Consider the following 24,150-nt stretch of genomic DNA (forward strand, 5'->3'; position numbering starts at 1 on the left):
TGTATTAAAAATGCTGAGATGTTTCAAAACAGTAAACCAGATATTATATAAAAAGTAATAAAATAGTGCAACAACCTTTCAAATGACTTTTGCACTGGACAAACTACTAAATAACGGAAACAATGGAACATATGAGGCTGCAGTCAAAGATTATAAGAACCTCAAGTCAGTTTTTTTTTTTTTTTTTTACAAATCTAGACGTTTTTTCGCTGCTTAAGAGTGGCCTGTTATGAAAAACATCCCCTTTGTATGACATCTAAAAATGCCATGTTTTTGGGCCAAACCTCTGGGGAACGACCACTTTCAGCCTTAAAGGTTCGTTTTCGAACGAATGTCCAGAAAGGTTTGAATAAATAAAAAAATGTCATGGGATACCAATTTAAACTGTATTAGAACTACAGCCTGGGTTTCTAACAAAGAAATGGTTATGTACAGATTTCACTGAATGGCCAACTAAGTGGACACATCATCACAAAAAATTTACCACAGATTTTCTGAACCTTGCTGAAGTCCATAACTTAGTTTTGGCAAATGGTATTTTCTTTCCTCCCATTTGTGCATGTTGAGAAAGAATCAGTTTCCAAAATGAAAAGCAATTGATTCCTTCACAAATTTAGTGTCACATATGCAAAGCTTTTGCCAGCATGTCATCACTTTCCCCTTGAGACACAAAACACGCAGCTACATAATCATTTCCTCAGAAACCAATAGTTAAGATATGCCAACGTAAGTGAACTGTCTAAAATTCAAAATGAACAATGACTTTTGTGGTATAAACAGAAAAAACACTATTATATAATAATACTGTTTTTATACAAATTTACAAAGAATGCAATAAAAGTTCATTGAAAAAACACCATTACACAAAACGCATGTATGGTGTGAATAATGGACAAAAACAGGAAGTGAAGATGCGACTCCATTAAGTCTTTCTTTCAGTTTCAATGCCCAGCAGGGCATGAACAGTCTCTAAAGGAACCCCTTCAGGTGCCTCTATGTGCATCATTGTGCCATCGGGGCCGTTGACGATGACGATCCCTTTAGCGGCTAACTCTTCCGCGCTCTGCATGACGAGTCCCTCTGCTGTCTGGATAACAACAGAAGATTCTTCCTGCACCACGGGCTCTTCGAGAGCTTCGACCTGGTCCTCTTGAACCTCTTGCTGAGCAGGTTCTTGCGAGTTCTTAAACTCAGAGTCAGTGCTCAGAGCCTGTTCCAGCTGTTTCACCTGATCCGCGATATCCACGGCTACGCTGCTGTTCAGGACCTTGGAGATCTCTGGATCTTCTACGGCTTTTGTAGCATCAGAATCCGAAGAAGGCACATCCGTCTCCATAGGCTCTTCCTCTGTCCTCGGTGGGCTGGCATTTTCAGCACTCTGTGCGGCGGCGTCAGCGGTTAGATCTACAGACGTCAAGCTCTCCAGTCTGGTCAACACCACCTGAGGTTTTCGCATCACAGAGCCGTCAACGGTCTCGTCCTTCTGGATGCCATTCTGATTAACTTGATAGCCGTTGGTTTCTTCATTGCAGTTTTCTATTTTAAACCTTTTTGCAGGAGGCAGCATTTTGGCATTCTAAGGATAACATGAAGAGTAAATAGGATTACCATAAACAATTTTGTTCCAATAAAAGTATGACGAGTAGCACACAACACCTCAAAGAGCGGTGGGGATGTTAAAGTCCCTGTTAAGGCAATTCTACAAAAAAAAAATTAAACACATTATAAATGTTACAAATATATTGCTAAAACATATTACAAAGACTGTGAACTGTGAAGTACTGAAATGCGGAGTTAGACCGTTGAACAGTTTTTTCACCATTGCTATTTTACTGATTTTTTGGGCGGGGCTAAAACAGGATGACGCACTGGAGCCCTGAGCTCCTGGACACGCCCCTACTTGACGCACTGAGGCCAAAGAGTGACCTCTGATCCGACACATGATGTTGGATGTGGGAGTAGCGTAAGCTTAGGTGAGAGTAGACAAACAAACAGGCCTCTAACAAGCATTAAATAAATGTTAACAGATACAGCTTTTAATCTTAAAAAAAATGTATTAGTATATTCTGAGATTGAAGTGTTGTTCATTGTTAGTTCATGTTAAGTAGTCAACTAATGTTATCAAATAAAACCTTATTGTTACTATACAAATGTATTAAGAGCCTTTATATTTTACAAAGGGGGTTCCTCACAAAAGCATCAGGGCATCAAAAAAAATTGACTAGTTGATAAATAGAATCATTAATTATGAAAATACACTCAGCTGAGAAATGTATACTATAACCTATTTAAAGGAGTATTCACTGGAATAATTTGTGCACAGAACGTACCTCAATACTCCGCAGACTCTTTGTGGCCTGATTTGCTCTTGGCTCTGACTGATTTGTCTTTTGACTTTGTTGTCCTTCAGAGGAAGTCAGGAGTTTCAGTGCATTGGGATCGGTTATGCCCAGAGATTGTAAAACCTGTAACGAAAATGAATTTATATGGTATGTAGTCAAGTTTGATAACAAAGCTGAGATGATTAAATATCTAGCAATTACTTACTCCCATGTTGTTGACCTCTATAGCTGGCCGAGAGGCTGGCGAAGTGTGCAAATATTCCAGGGCCATCTTCTTCACTTGGCTGTGTAGTTGTTCAAATTCATGGTAAACGCTCGGGAACTGTTGCTTTGATGGGTAACCCTTTTCGACCTAGAGGGACAAGAACACTAAGCATGTATGAAATGCTTCCAACAACGTAATCAAATGGTATTTTTACATATTGATTCAACAGTGAGAAATGAAAGACAAAATTAAAAAATCTATCCCATGTTCCAGAACATCTGAACATACCTTCATCAGCACAAATTCCCATACAGTCATGACTCTGGCCAGACGTGGAAGAACAATCTCCATGAGATCTTCATCATCGTACTGTTTAATGAACTGAAGAAAGATGAAAAATACTCTGACATCAAAATTACAGTCCACAAACAGTCAAAGTTGTCAGTTCTATTTAGACGTTCAATAAGGTTTATAAGTATCCGTTCACACTGAAAATCTAGGAGTTAAAATCTAATATAAATTAATGTAAAAGAAATCTTTTCAGGTTCAGCACCATTTCAAAATTATTTATCAAAAACACACATTTGTGAAATAGACCATGTGAATTCATGTGGTAAAAAAAAAAATGTTCAAACTAAGGACAATAACTAAAGTTTTTAAAAATCATTCTAATTCTATGAGAATAGGGAAGTCCACAGCACAACTATAAGCTTTCCAGCTGATGAACACTAAAAACATTAACAGCCAATCAGAATCCATTCTGCTTTAAAGAGCTCACGAATTTAAAGCATCAAATGGCATAAATCCAGTGCACTATTAATAAAAAAAAAACATTATCGTGCATTAGTGTGTATGCTAATATTGTTGCATTATAACATTATCCTTGTATCACCTAGCCAGCCCACACCATTAGCATTTTACTCAGTAGTTACATGATGTAACTACCTCATAGGTGGAACGCATCAAATATGTAAGTACAAACCACAGAGACGATGGTGAAAAGTCACTCTTTCACACTTGACCTAGAATGCATGCATATATGATTTGAATATCTAAAAATGTATAGCAATCTAGCTCGTACTTCTTTCAGCCGATTCCTCTGTCTTTGTGCTTGCTGCTCTAAGCTCATTCCTCTAGGGTACTTGGGTGGCCGTCCTGGTCGCCCTCTCTTAGGTGGTCGCCCAGGCCTCCTAGGACGGCCTGGCCGTACTGGTCCCCTGGGCCGCCCAGGTCTCCTGGGTTCTACCTTGCCAATTTCTTGAACCTGAAATATTGTTAAATTGAGATGATTTGATTAATCAGATAAATACACCAAATATCAAACAAAGCAAAACAAATCATCTTACTTTTTGAGTACTGAGTGTTTTCACATTTTCACTATAATCAGTGACTTCAGTTCCTGACGGTTGTTCGTCTCTAGTTGTGGAGAGGTCTTCTGCTTGAGGTGGTGTCGGGTTCTTGTCATGGGTGGGATTTAGCTTATAGTGTCTGTTCAAACCAGCGACGCCAATGTACGCTTTATCACAGGTATCACATTTAAAGGATTTGTCACGGAGATTGAGGGTTACATCTGAGCTCTTCTTCCCGCGTTCTTCTCCATCCTCATCCTCCACACTTATCTCAGAGTAGTCATCTGAATCTGATTGGTGGCTTTCTGCCAAGTCCTCATTCTTAATAAACTTGTAGTCCTTCACCTTGTGCTTAGGTGGTCTGGACACCCGACCAGAGCGGGTCTGGATTTTTTGAGGCTTCTTCTGCCGATTCTTAGCTTTCTGGGTATCCTTTCCAACAGCTGGAGTTGAAGTTTTTGTTTCCACGGTAATAACTTTGGTAGGCGTTGTTATCTTGGCTGGAGGAGATAAAACTTTCGGAGAGGGCACAAGGATCTTAGGGGTAGGAACAACTGGCTTGGCTGATGGAACTGGACTCTTGACTGTGGTAGGTGCAGGGACGTGTACCTTGCTAACCGGGACAGAAATGGTGCTAACTATAGGAGCCGGTTTCTGAAGAAGAAGCTGAATAGGAGGATCGTTTGGGTTTTGTAAGAAGTATTGCTGCTGTCCAGGCACAGGGGTGATGTGGATGATCTGAGGGCTGCTTAATGTTCCTACGGTTGAAACCTTCACCATCGGCTGACTGGCTGACAGATTCTGCGGCTGTAAAATTGTTATTGGAGTTGTCTGCCGTTGTTTATTGTCTTGCTTCAGAGGTGCCTGCACTTGAATTTGGATGGGCTCGGCTGCCTGAAACAACAAAAACAACATTAACGTTAGAAATAAAAGGCTAAATAATTTGCTTATACAATCTGTGGACTAATTCAGCTCAGAATATCTGACTGGTTTTATGCAGAAAAAGGTAGAAGGATGCATACACAACATCATACTATTGCAAGAAGAAAGATTTGCTTTGACGTTACAAAAACTTTACATCTTAGTAACCTTTACTTCAGCCCAAATACCATAGTTACTGTAAATATTATACAGTGAAAACTAATAAATTAGCCTAATATAAGGTCTCATGCGAACAGTTTAAAGTTCTTGATCATTTCTATATGCAATACATGTATGGAAAGATGTATAGAGAAAAAGAAGTATGGAAGGAAAAGAAGAACTATGCACAGGAAAAAGTGCTTACACGTACAACAAGAAACACTTGTGGAAGTAAGGAAGCACAAAAGGAAGTGTGAGGAAGTACAAGGAGTAAGAAAAAAGTATGTGCACAAGAAAATAAGGAAGTACATTTGTGCAAAGGGAAGAATGTTTGAAAGGACGTATGGAAGGAAATCTGTGCAGAAAGCGAGAAAGGGAAAGTAGAAAACGCAGAAAAGGGAAGTACAGAGCTAAATATTTGTAGGAAAGGGAAAGTTATTTTATGTGCAGAAGAAAGGAAGTATGTAAGGAAGGAAGGAAAGAAAGGAGAAAGGAATTACTTACTTAAAAAGGTTTTCTGAGAAACCATTCAGTCCCATTCTGCACAGTAAATAATTGAATCGTCTTGTCATACAATCTCTCTGACTAATGAAAGACTCTGTCGTACCTTCTGTGTGGTCGTGTTGGCTCCATTCTGCGACTGCTGCAGCGCGACGTGTTTGGCGACGCTCTGCAGCTGCTGCGACGCGTTCTGCACGATACTGACGGGCTGTGGCTGGATCGCTGTCGTCAACTGCAAGTTACTGGTTTCCAGTGCAATGTAGGACGCCGGCTGCGCAGTGACAGACCTCTGCAGTATCTTCGGGGTAGTTGTATGGGTCGTAGCTGGCTCGGTCTGTGCGATCACCTGTGCTTTACTCACTATAACCTGCTGCACGTCCACGATAGGGGCAGTGGAGGGTTTCACAACTGTCTCAGTCCCTGCAACATGGACTAATTGTTGTTTTGATAATTGCTCGATTAATTGCTGCTGCTCCTCGGCCGATAAGCCCGAGCTTTCCACGAAGCTGCCGTCGGGCTGCACGTAAATGATGGTGGTCGTCGGTGCAAGAGCGTTTAAGACGTCGCCGCTTACAGTGGTGCATTCTGCCGTTAAACCGGCCTCTGCGGTGGCCTGAACAAAAGACGTTATGATATTTGAGTCGGTTATCACCTCCCCGCTCACGATCTGCCCGATCACCTCCTGAGTAACGTTACCATCCACAACTCTGACATCCACCTCCGACTCGCCGTGCATTAACTCGACGAGGCCTTGATCAACGCCCCCTTCTGCGGTGGACGGCGTTTTGCTTGCGTCTTCTTGATTGTTTTCCCCTTCGGCTTGTGTCGTCTCGGGCTGCTGCAGAGGTTGGCTTGCGTCGAGGTTTTCCATTTGTGCTGCAGCAGATTTGGACGTAGAATTATTTTCGTCTTCATTGTCCGCCATTTTGTTAACAGGAGCAAAACTTGCTAACTGACGTAGGGATCCTCACAAGAGCGCGAAAAAAATCAGTTTGCTTCCTGGCGAGTAATACTCAGAATGTGAGTAATATTTGCGAGATTGTTTCAAAACCTGGTCAAAAACATTTCAAATTTGAAATACGAATATAATTCAGAGAAGCTTCCTAACGTAACGGTAGCCAGGCATGCCACCGATGACGATGGCACGGAGGATGGGTAATAACAAATCACGTCATTTCCGCTTTTAGCGCGCCGTTCTCTATTTTCTCTTTTTAATCATAAAATTAATTTCAAATTGTCTTACTGCCTTTACACCGGACAATATTTAAAATATTTTAAAAAATCTTGTTTAGATGTGAAGACCATTCTTAAGTAACAAATATTTAGTCCTTATTATAATAGTTCACACTTGTTTTCACATATTCATATTGATTAACGGAGAAAAACAGCTTTGGGATACACCGTAGTCAAAAATTGTCCATTTTCCTGATTAATTCCGATCACTTTTGACATTTCATATTATTCCACGCACAAAAACTGCTGTAGTCTATTAATAGCGGCTAATAATTACGGCTAAAGGCTAGGCCTACTATGAATCGTATTTACAGTATTACACATTTCACAATTTATATCATCATTTTTATTTGAACCCAACATGTTTTAATGAGAAATGTTATCGAAATTACTGAATATCTCATAATATCTCACATTTTCGTAATAATGTGTGGGCTATTTAACTTAGCATATGTTGGATGGTGGGAAATGTTCTTGATTTTCAGAAGAAAAAAATTCTCCTGTGATGCATGTATAAACACTGTTAGTGTATAGTGTGTAAGAATATTGATAAACTATGAGAGTGTGAAAATTGTATTTCTTAAAATTCAGTTGAAAAAAGATTAGCGAAAAAGCCATTTTGGACACATAGCCTATACACACAATCCCTACGGAAATTAGATTTATTACTAAGAAAGCAGTATACTAATGTTGGTGGGTTTGTGAATAAAATAATGTATTTCCAATGTGGAGTAAATAACCTACATCTCCAATCTCCAGCAGGGGGCAGGAACGGACCACTTTTACATATCTCAATCCGCATTTCATGGTCTCGTTGTTTGTCACTGAACAAACGTGTTAGCCTATGCCTTCAACATTTAGCATAACATACGAATGTTATTCAGTCACAAAGACTTTTGCAGTCCAAAAATATTTTTCGCAGAATTAAACAAAGTAATACACTATGCACACACACACACACACAAACTCCACCTTTCTCAGGTGGGAGAGAGAATTTCATCTCAACCTTTTTTTTTTACTCTCTATCATTGAATGTCCCTGCTCTGCTATACTGCTTGACATATATTGTCATGCGTTAAGTTGAGCATGTCAGCAATATTTTGATCAATTTAAACAAAATACTATTAGTTCATTAAAATAATTCTCAAAGAGTTTTCAAATAATTATAATCTAATGATAGGATTCTTAATGATCATGCCTGTTATACCTACAAAATTGCATTCATTCATTAAAGTAAAAGTAAGAAAAAGAAGAAAAAAAGCAAAGATTAAAGTGAGCAGGCAGAAATAAATCAATAATTCAGTTTGACTGATATCAGAATTTATGTTTGGCTAATGTACATGGATATCATCCTTATTTTACTCCAGAAAATGTTCAAACATCTTAATTACCTACCTTACTTAACAACGCAGCAGCTTGGTGATCATCACAATCTGATTAAGAAATCACTCTAAAGACAGCATGGATTTGCCACTAAGATAATCTTCATATCACAGATAAATCCAGCTCTTCCCTCAGTCAGTGACCATTGGCGACCATTAGTGACATTGTGGGATTAGCCTGCATGAGTACTTTATGTGATTCTCTTAGTGAGAGTGCCTGAAGCCTGAGAAAGCTCCAATAAGTCCTATAAACAAAGCAACTGGTATCATCACAAACAGATCAAGACCAAAATATCAAAATAATTAGTGATTAAACTACGTAGCACGGCATAAAACAGAGAGTTTATTATAGTTTTGAACAACATTTCATTCATGAAACCGTCTAGAGAGAAATGCAAAAGGCTAATATGCCTGACACAGGATCAGCTGGGTGACAGAGATGTCAGAAAAGCGGATAGAGATACATACAGCCTAGCCTTATCACCCCAGATGTCAACTAATTAATTACGCAGACACTAAGTAAATTAAATTACAGTGCATATCAATAATCTGTTGACAGGCCTTGATAATAAGGGCATGGAAAGGATCAACAACCCAGATGAAATAGAGAGCGTTTGCAACATCATTTTGGACCGTTCTTCTAATCAGCACAAATCCTGATTGATTTCACAATTTACGGATTAGCCAGACGAAGACCCATATATCTTTATTTATTAGGTTTAAACATGGTCATTTTTATGGCTAATATTTAATCATGTACAGTTGTAAGATAATTAACATGCTTTTCTCTATCCTGTTATGTGAGGATTTTTTAATTGTAAGGCACCCGAGACGGCTAATATCAGAATGACTGTAATCCTTGGCCTTATTTATTCAATATATGCAGTAATTCAGGAGAACTAGCCTCTTGGATGAATGAATGAATGAATGAATGGATGGATGGATGGAGGGATGGATAGATAGATAGATAGATAGATAGATAGATAGATAGATAGATAGATAGATAGATAGATAGATAGATAGATAGACAGACAGACAGACAGACAGACAGACAGACAGACAGACAGACACACTGATATAGAGGGAGAGAGAGATGCTATCTAAGGCTGTTTTCATGCTCTCTCCCATATGTCTGTTATGCATCAGTCCTGCTGTTTAATCTGCCCAGATTGAGGCTTCTCAACTGTGACGGATTACACTCAGTGACACAGAACTGTTTAGGCTACATATAAATCATTGTTATTCCAGGCCTGATTGAGTGAAACATTGCAAAATGCAAAAAAGAAAATGATTTCAGTGCAGATTTGTCTTTTAATACTGCATTATTGGCATTATGCGTAACTTAAACTGATGCTGCATGTAAATAAATTCAGTTTGTTAAAATTCATTACGATTTTTAAAACGCATTGTTCATCCTTTTTTAATAATTGGAATTACATTTTACATGTCATGAAAAAAGCACATAATAAGACTACAGTACATTGATGTATAGCTCAAACAATACTGTAGCAGGCTATCTTAATTTACAATATATACAGCAATACACTCTATTACAACCACTGAGAGTTTGACACGGTTCTGTACAAAATGAAAAAGAAAAGCACTGAATGTTCTTATTTCAAAGCTCATGTCTTGATCAATTATTTTCTGAAAATGACAATATTAATTTAATCTGAAATGATATCATAAATATCCAAACATTTAGTCTTATTCAATTGAGCTATTCTGCGAACAGCACTTTTGATGATAAAAGGTCCCACAGTATTCAATGAGAATCAAAAGAATCCAGTGTTATCGTGGAAAAATGAGGAAGAGAAAATAGCCCAGATATTTTCACACCAATCCTACTTTATGGCATTACAAAGAGATGAATTACAGTGCATAATCTAAGAACTCTTTTCCTCTTCTTTCGTGTCTAGCCGTTCGCTGGTCTTCTCCTCCGTCACTGACGTCTCCATTTTGTGCTCTAGTCTCTCAGAGGAAACTGTTCCCAGCACTTTGGCACTGTGCTCCTGTGCTTTTGCTCTGAGAACTGCAATACTGTTCTCCCTCAGTTCCTCTTTGGACATAGGTGACTCTGTCCTCCTTTCCTCAGCCTCGGCCTCATCCGGTTTGGGATTGGTGGGTTTCATCTGAGTGACATCTGACTTCTCATTTGGTTGGACTGCAACAGTCTCCATGGACTTCTTGTGCATCCCTGCAAAGAATGGTGGGCATTCGTGTTTAGAAAAGCAGCTGGTGGTAGGAAAACCATCTTGAACTGGAAATAGCAAGAGAGATTTTAGATTTAGTAACAGCATTAGACTAATCTGAGCCATGAGAGTCACGTATCGCATCAAAAATAAATGGAGGATATGGCTAAATAAAAACTACAATAATATTCCTTTTGTAGGTTGTTATTATAATTTTGTCATTTAAGTAAATCCTACACTGTAAAAAAATATTGTTGGTTTAACTTAAAAAAAAAAAAGTAACCTGGTTGCCTTAAAATTTAAAGTTAATGCAATGAAGGAGATTCATTTAATCACTAGAAACTCAAAATATTATGTTATCTGAACTACATAAATTATCTAAGTTGATTTGACAAAAGAAAAAATGTTTTTAAGTTATATTTTTTTACCTTTTAAATGATATAGCAAGTTCCCAGCGACTTTAAGTTGCTTAAAGTGCAATGGGAATTCTAGAAAAGAGGCCTACATGGCATTGTGCAAATGAAAGGTTTGTGGTTGTAAACAAGCCGTGTTACGAAATCTTATGTACACATTTATTTGCCGTCTTAATGCTTCCAAAAATTAAATTATTGTGGGCTTATCAAATATAAGGGGCAGCAAAACACGTTATCAGTTTTGGAGACACTTTTTTTGTAACACATTGATTTTTTTTCCCATTTGTGTGTGTGTGTGTGTTTGCTGTTGTATTTTGTTCATTTTATGTATTGTCAGTTTTAATATTTGGACCCTGAGTCAGTAATAAAGTTTGATGATTATGATGATGAAGTATAGCAATTTGATTATATGGCTATATGTTTTTGTTCTAAACTACAGCAAATTATTGTTTTAAAATGGTTAAATACAATTTAAAATGTTTCTTGAGCTATTTGCTTGGGTAATTTATTTGCTAAAAAATAAAACATTTAAATTATGGACTGGGAACATTGTTGCAAATGTAGTCAAATTGCTTAATTTTTAGCAAGTTAAAATCCAAAATGCATGTCCTGGTAAGGCAAATTTTCATAGAGATACGATGTAGATCTACTCTCAGTCATTTTTATTCATAGCCTGCATAATGTTGAAATTCAGCAGTGCTGGGTGACAAATGAAATACAGTATTAAGAGTACAAGCAAGGCTTTAAATTATAGAAGACTAAAGATTTATAAAAGAGACTACATAAAAACATTTTCATTTTTTTAAACTGATATCATCATTACTAGTTACGATGATGGTGAATTATAAAGGTACATTTAAAAATAAATAAATAAATAAATAAATAAATAAATAAATAAATAAATAAATAAATAAATAAATAAATAAATAAATAAATCTTAATCTGCTGTGGCATATACCTAGAAGCCAGGGGGCACAGGAGTCCATGATGCCATCTTTAGCTGACTTCAGAATGGACTCAGGCAGCGGGATGGAGTGACGCACCATCGCACCGTAGAGCCCGTACTCCGCCATCACACTGCTACGGCCCCAACACTTCTCCCGCTTTCTCCACTTGGCCCTCCGATTTTGGAACCACACCTGTTCACGATTAAATTTGATTTGCAAATTTTAAGAAAGACGTCCAAACAGTCTAGTCTAGGCTATAGCCTATATCTTATTAGGCGGAACGCCAGACATTCAATTGGAAAAAGTGAAAGTTGAGTGAGGATGTCAATCTGTTTTTTCTGCGTGTTTCAGAGAAGCAACGATATAGGGGTTTGGGACAACATGAAGTTGAGTAGGCCTATAGCTAAATTATGCAATCATTTTCATTTTGGGTGAAGTAGGGCCCTATAGTCTAACCCTTTTAATTAGCCTGGAAAGGATAGAAACACAGACCTAGAACAATAGCCTAGGCTAAACGAAACGACGCGTAAAGTGCCTGCAGTTCAGTTCTGTCATGAAGCGACGCGAACGCATGTTGATCACAGCAGTTAACCAGCAATTGCCCTTCACTAATTCTGCTAGCAGAGCTGACGGGGGAGGAGGAGGAGGAGGAGGAGGGGCTGCCGGGTCTAGAGAGGCCAGACATTGGATAAGGAATTATCAAAACCATTTTCCAATCTTTTCTGGTAATGCCGATGATGATGATAGCCCTCATTTCATGCACGATACTTTTTGAGGAGAAATTGGTTATCGGGCACTCAAAGAAAGCGGGTGGAGACAGCGATGAGAGACGACCCCAAGGGCGCGCACAAGCTGATTGAAAAATAAGTTAATTTCGAGCCCAATCGATGGTGGACAGGCGGGCAAATATCACGGGAAATTAAACGAGCAGGACCCAAGAGAGCAGCGCCATTGACCCGTGCTAATAAATTCAATGTAGTTATTTCATTTGAACTCCCCACATCTCGCCACATCCCTTCCCTTGGAACACGGCGGGCTTTTCTCATTTAACTAATTACACTCGATGAGAAAATTAGATGTTAATTTTACTTTGGATTGAAATAGAATTATTTATTTATTTCCTTATTATTTATTCACTGAGAGGCACCGTAATGAGAAGGAAATTAAAAGGCGTGCCAGCAGATGGATGGTTCAGGTCACACAGTAATCTTCTTCCGCCTTGATTGCTTGATTAGGTCGTTAGCGCTCTCTCTCTCTCTCTCTCTCTCTCTCTCTCTCTCTCTCTCTCTCTCTCTCTCTCTCTCTCTCTCTCTCTCGATACATACACACGCGCGCGCGCAAACACACGCTCTCTCTCTCTCTCTCTCTCTCTCTCTCTCTCTCTCTCTCTCTCTCTCTCTCTCTCTCTCTCTCTGTGAGAGCAAATTGTTTCACATCCAACTGAGGCTGATGAGATATTATCTGTGGGATGCTGGACTTGATCGATAGGCCTAGTCAGTGTGCGACTATTTTAAAGGGATTTCGATGGGGTTTTACAGCATAAAACATTCAAATTAGTAAGCTATTAAAGTTGAAAAAAAGTCTCTCAAATTCACCCTAATTTTTGAGGCGGTATTTCGCTATTTCGAAAGTTTAATTTTTGCCACTATCTGTAGGCTATTTTAAAAGACTGATATTTGGGATAATACATTTATAACAAAGTGAAGAATAGTATTTGCCATTATTTAATTGCTTACCTCAAACTAATCACAAAGTAGCCTAAAGCGCAAGCTTGTTTTGTTTTGCTAGTCTCAGACGAAAATTGCTCTGACAAACTTGTAAGCCTAATCTAACTTTAATAATTACAGAAACCTTTGAAAACCATTCTGAAACATATGCTTCATGGTTCCATAAAGAACCTTCAACATCCATCGAACCTTCATTCCAAAAAAGGTTAGGCTAATTATAGTCGGAAAAAGGTTCTTAAGATTTTTAAATGTTCATTAGCCTATAGCTATAGAATTTTTTTTTACTTTTACTTTTAAGAGTGTGTGGGCTAGACCTCCATAATTCGCAGTTCGCACCACTGAGATCACCATCTGTTGCTGACCCCAAGAAAATGTTTGCCAACTATAACCATTACACAAACCATTAGCTGATTAAATACACGCAAAATCATCACTGTAAACGGAAAAGATACAGGCACAGTTTCCTCAGATCACCACACTGGCAGAACCTCCAAGAGAATCTAAAGGCTAGACGGTCTCTGAGGAACCAACAAGTTACTGCACGAACTCAAACAAAAATGGGTCATGCCAGGAAAGGTTTTGAGGCACTTCAAAATTCCTTGAATATGCCCACAAAGCAGCATCTGAAACATATTCAAAAAGGACATCTCCGAAGACACCTGAGAAACCTCTAGTCTATTATCTTATTTTTTTATAGTGTGTAAAATATATATAGAGGCTCAGAGTATAGAGACCTATAGGCCTATTTACCCCATCTAGCCCAAGATTTTTTTTATTTAATTAATTTTATTTCATGTTTTTTGTTCTCAGTTTCTTAATTTTAAGTGTAATGTTTTCTTTTGCAAATATTTTGATATATAATTTTTATGTGAAAATAGGAAATGGATCAAAGCATTTTGCATTTTGAAAGAAAGAAAGAAAGAAAGAAAGAAAGAAAGAAAGAAAGAAAGAAAGAAAGAAAGAAAGAAAGAAAGAAAGAAAGAAAGAAAGAAAGAAAGAAAGAAAGAAGCTGGCGTAATTGCGCGGAATTTTGAGGGACAAAAAAATCTTAATTAAAAGAAATATATTTTGGACAACAGACATAACAAATAACTATAGGTCAAATAGCTTATAACAGAAAAAGGATCACATGCCACCGCATACAGCAAACATGATTATAAACTGTAGGCTTTTATCTAATAAATAAAAGAGCGTTGCGTGTTGTTTCCTTGTATTCTCATTTAATTGTAACGGTGAGTAGCAGTGTTCGTTCCTCACCTGTATTCTGTCCTCGGGCAGCTCGGTTTTCATAGCCAGCATTTCTCTGGCGTACACATCCGGATAATGAGCCTCGTTAAAAGCCTTCTCCAGTTCTTCCAGCTGGTAAGATGTAAATATTGTTCTACAAAAGAACAACATTCAATTGTCATAGAAAATCAATATTAGAAACATCACACATAGCCTACATTTCAATAGGCTCAAATCGAGTGGACCAATGACGAGTTTTTTTTTTCTTTTAGATTTTAAACTAAAGAAGAAATCAGCCTATGTGATGTGTAGCCTATTAATTAATATATGATTTTTGAACATATAAATAGGCCAGGCTACTGAAAATCATAATTATAGATATTAATGTAGGCCTATTGTTTCTGTAAATGAAGCAGATCTTTCCTATAAAAATAATCTAAATGCTTCTTACAAAATGACCATATAAAAATGCAAATTACGAGAATGTATTATTAAAATTATAAAGAAAAATAGATAGGCTATTTTACTGCGTTTTAAAACCTACAGTTAAATAACTCGTTACATAAAAAAACAACATAATTAGCATATGCTATGCCCCTAAATAAGGGACAGAAATCTGGGCATAGCCGTCGAGAGAAACGTTTTACAGAATTTTACACATTCCTGTTTCAGGATATTTAATTTCGGAGAACACATAGCCTAAATTACGTTTAAGATTACTGTAATTATTCAAGAAGATTGATTTAGGCTACGTGCATTTTTAGCGTTCAATAGCCTACCTGTGTCGTCTCTTTTTTCTCTTCTTGCTCTGGCTCAGTGAAGACTTTGATATTTTCCTTTCACTTGAAGAGACATCTTCTGAATCTGTAACATCGGAAGAAATATTAGACTATTCAAAATGGCTGTGACATTTTGACATTTATTGCCATTTACATTTATTGCTCTTTAGTTAAAAAAAACAACAACGCTATTTGACGTTTCCGATAATAACTTGGGATTTGGAGGAAAACATATAGCCTAATATAGTAAAATAAAACAGGTAACAGCAGGCATTTTATTTCACATTTCCATCTCGAATTTTTTTTAAAATAATTAATAATATTAACAACCAATAATAGTAGGATAATGATGTTATTATTATTAAGGCCCTTTCCCTTTGACAGGGCTATACAAAAAATAAGAAAATTGGACCCGAGCGGGCGTTGAAAGTGAATTTCAGGCCTATACCTGAGCTGGCAGACTGGTTATTTTCCAGCGGGCCCACTGTCCTGTTGAGCGGCTGTAGATGGACGTTCTGCGCGTCTGACAGCACCTCGAGAAACGCGGGCTGGCTGTAGAACGACGGAATACCTCCATGGCCAATTAAGCCCATCCCGACCCCAACACCAACCCCAGCCGGACCGAGCATCGACCTGCTGGCGAGAAGGTGCGCCCCGGCAGGGAACGAGTCCAGTGTGCTCCGCGGAGCCGCCGAAGACGGCTCTTTATTTAGTCCCAGGATCTCCTGGATGCCGAAGCCCGTGCATTTGGGCGGATGTGTGGTGCTGCTTTTTGACAGATGTGGATTGTTAGTTCCCCTGTTCTCAGCGGCACACACTGATTTTGATTTGTTCAAACTTTCCGACAAAACAGCCCCATCCTTTCCTGTCATGGTGCCTCTGAGACTATTCCCTTCTTCACATACGAGTCGGTCCCTTGTGCAAAGGCATCCACGGCGCAATACGCATGATCCCTCTAGAAATTCTCCTTTTATCCAACAGGTCCATCCCAACAAGGGTCAAAACTCAACAGCCAATCAGCGGCGAGTAAGTGATTTAGAATTCCAGAGGATACAGGATGCTGCTCTCCCTGTTTGTCATGCATCATATCATTTCATTCGCATCACATGTTGCTTGCAATTATGTGTTAATCAGACATTTAACCAAAATTTGCAAATACAATTAGATCACTTCGAAATTATATTTTGAATTAAATTCACTCGTAATTTAGGCCTACTAATAATAACATACTAGGCCTATGTAATCTTCTATACAAATGTTCTGTTTTCTTCAACATTTTTGACGTGTTACTATATTGTTAACGGCTTTATGAATCTATTTTAGGTGTATCTAGGTGATAAAATAAAGGCTACAATTGTCGAAAATAAAAAGGACACCTGAACAACGGAAATGTGCAACCTATAGCACACATAAGACTAATGTCGTCAGCAATGACAGACTATTGGCCGGTCAGAAGCATTACAATAATTGTTTGAGGCAGAATCACCTGACACCAAATCAAAAAAGCAAAGCCTGGAAAAAAGCCAAGAAAAAAAGCCTAGAATAGGCTAATGAATGAAATTATCTACTATTACAAAAACAAGCAAAACTTGTAATTTTTTTTTTTAATAATCCATCGTATAAAACTATAATATGATTGTTATTGAAGGGTTGAAGGAATAAGTGTTGAGGGGTTCAACAAAGATTTCAGGCTCAGAACGTGCGAGGAATGTATAGCTAATTCCTGTAATTCGCTAAAGATCTAAAATCCCTTTTAGGTTTAATAAAATACACGTTCAATGATATAATTAATGGAGAAGATAAATGGGTCATACAAATTAGTATCACATCTTTGAACACAAATACTCATCACATGACAACAATATGGCTGCATGTTTGGGATTGAGAGATTTTATTTTTTCATTATTTTTAAATATCAGTAGGCTATTTTGAGAGGAAATTGCATTTTAAAAAAGAAATAGTAAATAAATAAATAAATAAAATATTACGATAACCTACTAATTTTTCCAAATGAATTCAGCTTTGTAATTAGGCGTTTGTTTGTTTTGTTTTTTTACATATTTAAAACCCTTACAAAAATGATAGCAAAATGACTTCGAAAACATGTTCATAAAAGGTGCATTTTAGCATTTCTTCATCTTTATCTTCGAGTAGCACAAAGCACCACCTAACAAAATATAACAAAAGATCATAATCACATCACTAACTGTAAAATTCTAAAATTCGGAGAAATCAGCTGAATATAGCTTGCCTAACCTGGTTGAATTATAGAATATTAAATTGATATTTAGGTCACTTGTAAGTAGAGGAAGGCAGGAATGGGTGTCCAATATTATTTCCACAATGATATGCTTATAAGATAAATACAATTTTTTTTATATAGGCCTATATGAATTTTTTGAAGGGTATTTATTTAGTGGGGAAAACCAAGGTAAATTTGGACATCTTCCATTATCCTTTATTATTCTATACATTTTCAGAGCTGTTGCATACCCATCAGACCGCAAAATATAGCTTATTCTAATTACATCCATGTTTCTTTAATACACCAAGGTCTAATCAGCTATTACTAAATTACAGTGGGATTTTGATTCGTTTTGCAGATAATTTGTGGCACAATTTGGACATCTGGACAGATAATTACTGGGAGATAATTTATGGAAATGAGCAGCGAGCCGTTGATGGAGACAGAGATAACACCAATCTTATCAAAGTGCCATGTACCGATGCATAAATAAACGTCATGATTCATACGACACCAGCAGAACGTCAGACGCGTGGCGCACGCACACACGAGGGAATGATTTCGCGAGCGCGCGCTCCCGAGAGACAGCTCTGTTACTACTTTTCTGGCTAATTAATAGCTACACCGAACACTTGGAGATGTTTTATCATGTCGAAGTGGCCTGGTAATAACAATGTCCTGAATTTGACTAATAAAGGTGAACTGTAATCCTGTTTATAAGCTTAAAAATACAGAAAAGCCATGCGATTTTGTGGCCTGATGGGACATTATTCAATTACCCATCCATGCTAATTCTTTGTTGGCCTGGCTCCATGGCAATTACATGAGATGATCATCAAAACTGGCAGTCACACAAAAGTAAAGTTTAATCACATATAGGAACTCCGCAAACGAGCGATCTGCACATTTAGACACATTGAGAAAACAAACGCGCAAGTAAGTGCAAGAAAATGAAACTTCACGCAAGAGTTTTCGCGTCTCATCAAAGCATTAAACTCCTCGACGCTGAGCAAAAATATTACAGCTGCAATTACATGAGCACCAGTTGAAACTAATTAGAAGCCATTAAGTGGAAATTTCATTAAGGGTAATGAAGAAATCAATGTTATCAAGATATGCTAATGACACATCACCCGCTCTAGATAAACCCATCTATTCACAAGACTCGCGCTCTGTCAAAGCAACCTGTCAATTACAAACTGCTTCCTGCCCTCTCGTAGCCGCCGCTTCTGCTGTAATCTGTGCAGGGCTTTGTTGTTTATTGTGAGCTGAAAAAAAAAAAACCCTCTCCCTTCATGGCTTTTAATAATCCATCTACATATGAAAATGGCTGCATCCTGATTTACATGCATAAGAGGACAAACTAATAAGGCTGTAGATTAAGGAAAGATTTAGTTCAGTCATTCGTGTAGATTTGGTGGCCTATCAAAGACTGGAAGATCTGATGGTGGCAGATTAAAAGGCAAACAGCTGTTGCAAAATTTGTTTCCCCCCCCCCCCCCCTCTCTCTCTCCCTCTCTGAATATTCAGTCTCTTGTGGGCTCATGCCTATTGCCTACTTATTTTAAGTGAAATCCGTCATCTCCACCACACAAACACAAAGCTAGTGGTTGAGATACTGAAAAACGATTGCGCTAGTCAAACAGATGGATGGTAAATTACACCGTTGCCTTGACCTCTGTGCAAAATGGGACGCAACCCTTGTGTACTTTTTCAAAGCTGCTAAAATGAGAGTTTGTCCAAACTTGTAACAATTATAGTATAATGTGATGCATACAAATGAAGACCTCTCTTATATTGAAATGCTTGACGGCTATTTGTCTTTACGAAGAACTTGGAATCTGCTGGAAGGTCAAAGCAAGGTAATGAGCTTTGGGATGGGGCTGTATTAGGGACATTGTATTGCATTAGTCCGTCCCCTATCACAGATTGCTGGTGCTTGATCTTCTCATGCCAGGCAATTTAAATGAAGAATCACTTCTGCTCTTCTGGTCATAATTCTGTATTTGCAATGTATTGGAAGTGATGAATTGTTTTTAATGTTGCATTTTGTTTTTGTACACCAAGCACACAGTCTTGCGGCATAGAGGAGTGTCTCTCAACCACCCCCCAAAGACCCACTCAAGAACTACTTTCACCCAAAACCTCCCTGATATTGTTCACATTATTCTGCATTAAAGGGTTAGTTCACCCAAAAATGTTCACCCAAGTAATTACTCGCCCTCATGTTCCAACCCTATAAGACTCGTTCATCTTTGGAACACAAATTAGGATAGGCTCTATTGTACTTGAAACTCTATAGGCCTCTATTGTAATTGAAACTTGTCAGCCCAGAAACTAGTCAAAGTGGGGCTTAACCTTAAGTTTATCAAGTGACGAGAATACTTTTTGTGCGCAAACCTCCCCAAAATTACAACTTTATTCAACTATTCATTTTTTTCTGTGTGGGCCTCTGAGGGAGTTACGTGTAACAGCGCAGCACTTCTGTGTTGTACTCCAGAACGTAAGCTCGCTATTGGCCGACGCTGGTCATGTGTGTGATACTGGCCAATAGTGAGCCTACATTCTGACGTAAAATTAACAGCTGAATAAAGGTGATTTTACAACTTTGTTGCCATAAGACAATGCCATAAACCCTAAAGACAACTTCAGCGGAAATCCACCAGTACCACTGGAGTTAAAAACATTATTACAAGCTTACCGCTTTGAATCGAGCTAAGCCAAGCAGATAGTTTTGAACACTGGCTGGTTATGTATTTTCTCAAACATGTATTTTGGATCATTTTTAACCCAAAATAAGCTACGGACAGCAGCTTTAACGACTCAAATAACGTACTATCTTAACCTAAAGAATTATTGGTGATTTCATATAATGATAAGCTTCACATTTCCACTTTTATATCTTCCATATATCCATATATTTTATATCTTCCCAGAATATTCCTTTACAAAAGCAAAATATAATAAAAAAAAGTTGAAAATCCTGTCTTGAATTAAACCGAAAGGCCTGTGAGGCATTTTAAAGTTGAGTTACTGGTACTCCATTTCCTGAGACTAGGGATTCTCAGAGCGGATACTGACGACAGCAGTCTGATAATGGTAAACACCTTGTGCTGAGTAGGTGAAAAAAAATGGAAACTAGAGTTCTTTCCCCTCACGAAACCGCCAATGGTGCGATGACCCCCTGATGCAGAGTGAGTTTGCTAGCTCCAGTTTTCTCATACAGCTCCCACAATAGCGTGTTTGGAAGCTGCCTGCCGACATTGCTTAATTAGGCGAGGAGTTGATTAATTTGCACTAATTGACAGCTAATTAAAGGCCTGAGGGCACATCGGATTGACGTTTGTTAGGGCAGCAAGGCCCGTCGAGGTCAGGGCAACGGGTTGTTTATGGCTGCTCTGGTGTTTATCCTTTCTTTCCCCCGTTCTGGAGACAGCCCCTCTGTGGGGAATGACCCTCATCTTAAGGAGGATGTCTGGACAGGACCTATTTGACAGGCAGAGACTACTGGCGGGTGCCATTATGTGAACCGCAGCTTCCGTGATGTCAGTTTACTAACTGGTCTATTCACAACAGTCATTGTACATCACTACTGTCACAATGTATGAGAGCAACAGAGTGTAACGGACGCAAGAGTACAGAACCCAACAAGTGCAAAGTTCTGTCAAACTTCATAAAGTGTATGACTATATATATACTTAAAGTCAACATGAAATGAAAATGAACAAGTGTTGAGCAGTATTTATAATTTTTTATAAAGGATTTATTGTGCCCATCTTTCTTTAAAAAAATGAATGTGCTCTCATAATCTTTAATCAAAATAACTTCCCCTCTCCTTGCAATGGCATCTCTTATCTTCTCTCATGATGCGGTTTTCGGTGTGAGGGTGGGACAACCAAACCACAATGATTAAACCAAGTCCTTTTGGACAAAGTCAAGTCTAGCCCTACATTTTTTCTTGTTTGAGAAGCCATTTCACTTATAAGACTTCTGTTTCATGCTGACTTTAAAGGGGTCATCGGATGCCTATTTTCCACAAGTTGGTATGATTCTTTAGGGTCTTAATGTAAAGTTTGTAACATACTTTGGTTAAAATTGCTCAGTGGTTGTGTAAAATAACACCTTTTTAGCTCCTCAAAAACAGCTCTGTTCACAGGGACCCAATTTGGTGCCTGTCTCTTTAAATGATAATGAGCAACTGCTCACCCCACCCCTCTCTTTCGTGGGCGTGTCAACACTTAAAGTGCTGCCTTGGCAGATAGTATACAAATGGCTGAGGATGTAAATATACAAATACAGGACAATATGACATCATATTGCTCAGAAAATCCAAATGGCTTGATTATTGATTATAGTGTTTAGGCTTTTTGAGGATTAAAAAAAAGAAGTGAATTGATTTTTTTCATTGTATGGTGGTTGTGTCCACACACTGCAAAGACACATTTATTTGCAAACACCATATAAAAGTGAATTTTGCATCCCCTTTAAAGTCCCAATATAATCATGGCAAGGATAATGGCTTTTTCCTCCTTCACTTAGGGGTAAAAAAAGTTTGAAATACCTGAAAAGCAGAATACTGTTAGCCAACATCCCAATGCCCAATACAGGGGGATTTAGATGAACATGTAAATATGTGCAGCGTACTTTCCTCTCAATAACAAAATAAAAACAGCAGAAAAAAAGCAGTTAAGAAAGCATCTGATCATATATAGTGATGTGGATATGTTTGCCTTAGCTTGGGAATACCGCATTTTAAGTAATTTTATGTTTATTTAACACATTATACAATAGATTGTTTTAAAGCAAGTAGCTATGTTTCCATTCATTTATTTTTACTGCGATGGAAACACACATACCAAAAAAATTAATAAATCACTCAATGTGGAACAAAACACTTTTGTGACTGCCTCAACACAGTGGATGTGATTGGATAACTGTAGCCAGCGGACCTATTTTATTGCACAGCATCTCAAATGTTGGTTTGGTCATTCAGAAATGCATGAGCCCAAGTCTGTCATCAGAATGATTTGGTTTAATCCCTCCCAGAATCGCCCATCCCGTTCTAATGACAATTCGTACGTATTTTACGAGGTGGCTAATTCGTACAAATTCATAGGACCACACTCGTACGATTTTTGCTAAATCGTACAATTCGTATGAATTCATACGAATAACCTACCCCTGACCCTGCCCCTAAACCTACTCATCACTAGGGTTTAGACAAATCGTATAAATTCATACGAGTGAGGTCATACGAAGATAACTTGACCGCGTTGAATCTGCGCAAATCATTTACAATGGAGGAAAAACAACGATTTTGTTCTCTTGAACACATGGAAAGGAATATGTTTTGTGCGATTTTACAATTTTGCGCAAAGTTAAATTAGCAACCTTGGAAAGGAAACATAGCTAGTATTGCTTTCAATTAGAATTACAAATTAAATTCATACTATAAAGCAGCTCTCCAGCGTGTTCACATCGACAGACTGAACAGAAATTTACCAGAGAAGTTTTCACCATCAAAAAAGCACAACTACCCATCACATAATCAGCACAGTAATTCAAATGATAGCTTGAAGGTGTTTACCAGCCAGAGCGAACTTTTCCGGAAAGTTTGCAAGCAGCTTTGAACTCGCGAAACAAACTTCAAACGAACTTGAACAGCCTTATTTTGTTTGAAATGACGTCACAGCAGTTTGTTCTTTGGTTTCGCTTGAAGTATTTTGGGGCCTTTAATAAAAGATCAACAACAGTACAGAGATAAATATACGTATGTGAGACTATTTGCCAGAGGTCAAGTTTGTTTTCCAGAGAATTTGCAACTCACTTCTCTTTAAACTTGTTTTAAAGCTTGACAGTTAAAAAAATAAGGGGCAAATGTGGGGCCTCCAGAGCGGCATCAGACACCAGTTTTGAATGGTTTAAACCAGCAGCTCCCTTGTTCTATGTGAATCAGAAAGACAATTAGGGGCTTATTAGACACTGGGGGAGAGGCGCACACCAAAGAATTGGTGGGAGCAGGAGCGAACACTCGCCAACCGCAGCCTCTACGACATCTCCAGCCGAGAACAGTCCTGGCCACTGTCTCACCTAATTACGCTCGCCAGAGCGTTCTTTGTTTGCAGTTCAGCATGCCTGTCTGATTCCCTTTTCTCCCAGACTGTTCGCGCCAATGTCCCTGGAAGTGTGCTAATTAGAGAAGAAATGGCCCTAGTAATTATGTCAACTCTTGTTAACAGGGATGACAATGAGCAATATTATTTTTACGCAATGTTTTGTACTGGGGGCCTTCAAAACTTCCAATTCCCATTAAATAGATAAAATGGCCTTGCACTGGCATGGAAGCACTCTCATGTCAAAGCCTTTTACATGTCCAAAGCTAAAGAGGGACGTTAATGGAGCAGTCGCTGGAGTGGCACAGGCATGAAGTTATTGCCCTAATTAAAAGTTTGACCACTACTTTGTGAACTCCCTCATTGTTTCATCGAAGCTAGTTTCAAGAAAACGTCATTGGTTGGCCAATGGGAA

At 38.2% G+C, this 24,150-nt stretch overlaps 2 protein-coding genes across 3 annotated transcripts; both read right to left on the reverse strand.

Annotated features, from left to right (window-relative positions):
- Positions 1-218: 218 nt before the first annotated feature.
- On the reverse strand, positions 219-6,640 carry znf839 (zinc finger protein 839). Its single transcript, XM_039668500.2, has 7 exons — positions 5,584-6,640; positions 3,894-4,790; positions 3,629-3,811; positions 2,836-2,928; positions 2,548-2,694; positions 2,331-2,465; positions 219-1,576 (listed from the first exon to the last, which is right to left on the reverse strand). The coding sequence occupies exons 1-7, from the start codon at positions 6,400-6,402 to the stop codon at positions 923-925; spliced, it is 2,928 nt and encodes a 975-aa protein (XP_039524434.2). The 5' UTR covers positions 6,403-6,640; the 3' UTR covers positions 219-922.
- A 1,775-nt stretch (positions 6,641-8,415) lies between these two features.
- Positions 8,416-24,135, reverse strand: vsx2 (visual system homeobox 2). Of its 2 annotated transcripts, none has more exons than XM_039668486.2 (5): positions 15,826-24,135; positions 15,378-15,462; positions 14,629-14,752; positions 11,656-11,836; positions 8,416-10,289 (listed from the first exon to the last, which is right to left on the reverse strand). In XM_039668486.2, the coding sequence occupies exons 1-5, from the start codon at positions 16,247-16,249 to the stop codon at positions 9,979-9,981; spliced, it is 1,125 nt and encodes a 374-aa protein (XP_039524420.1). In that variant the 5' UTR covers positions 16,250-24,135; the 3' UTR covers positions 8,416-9,978. The 2 variants fall into 2 exon arrangements, with proteins under 2 accessions (XP_039524420.1, XP_039524410.1); XM_039668476.2 differs by having other exon boundaries at positions 8,416-10,352.
- Positions 24,136-24,150: the final 15 nt, after the last annotated feature.

The sequence above is a fragment of the Pimephales promelas genome, chromosome 15 (genome assembly GCF_988280905.1).
Source record: "Pimephales promelas chromosome 15, fPimPro1.hap1.1, whole genome shotgun sequence".
Classification (NCBI taxonomy): domain Eukaryota; kingdom Metazoa; phylum Chordata; class Actinopteri; order Cypriniformes; family Leuciscidae; genus Pimephales; species Pimephales promelas.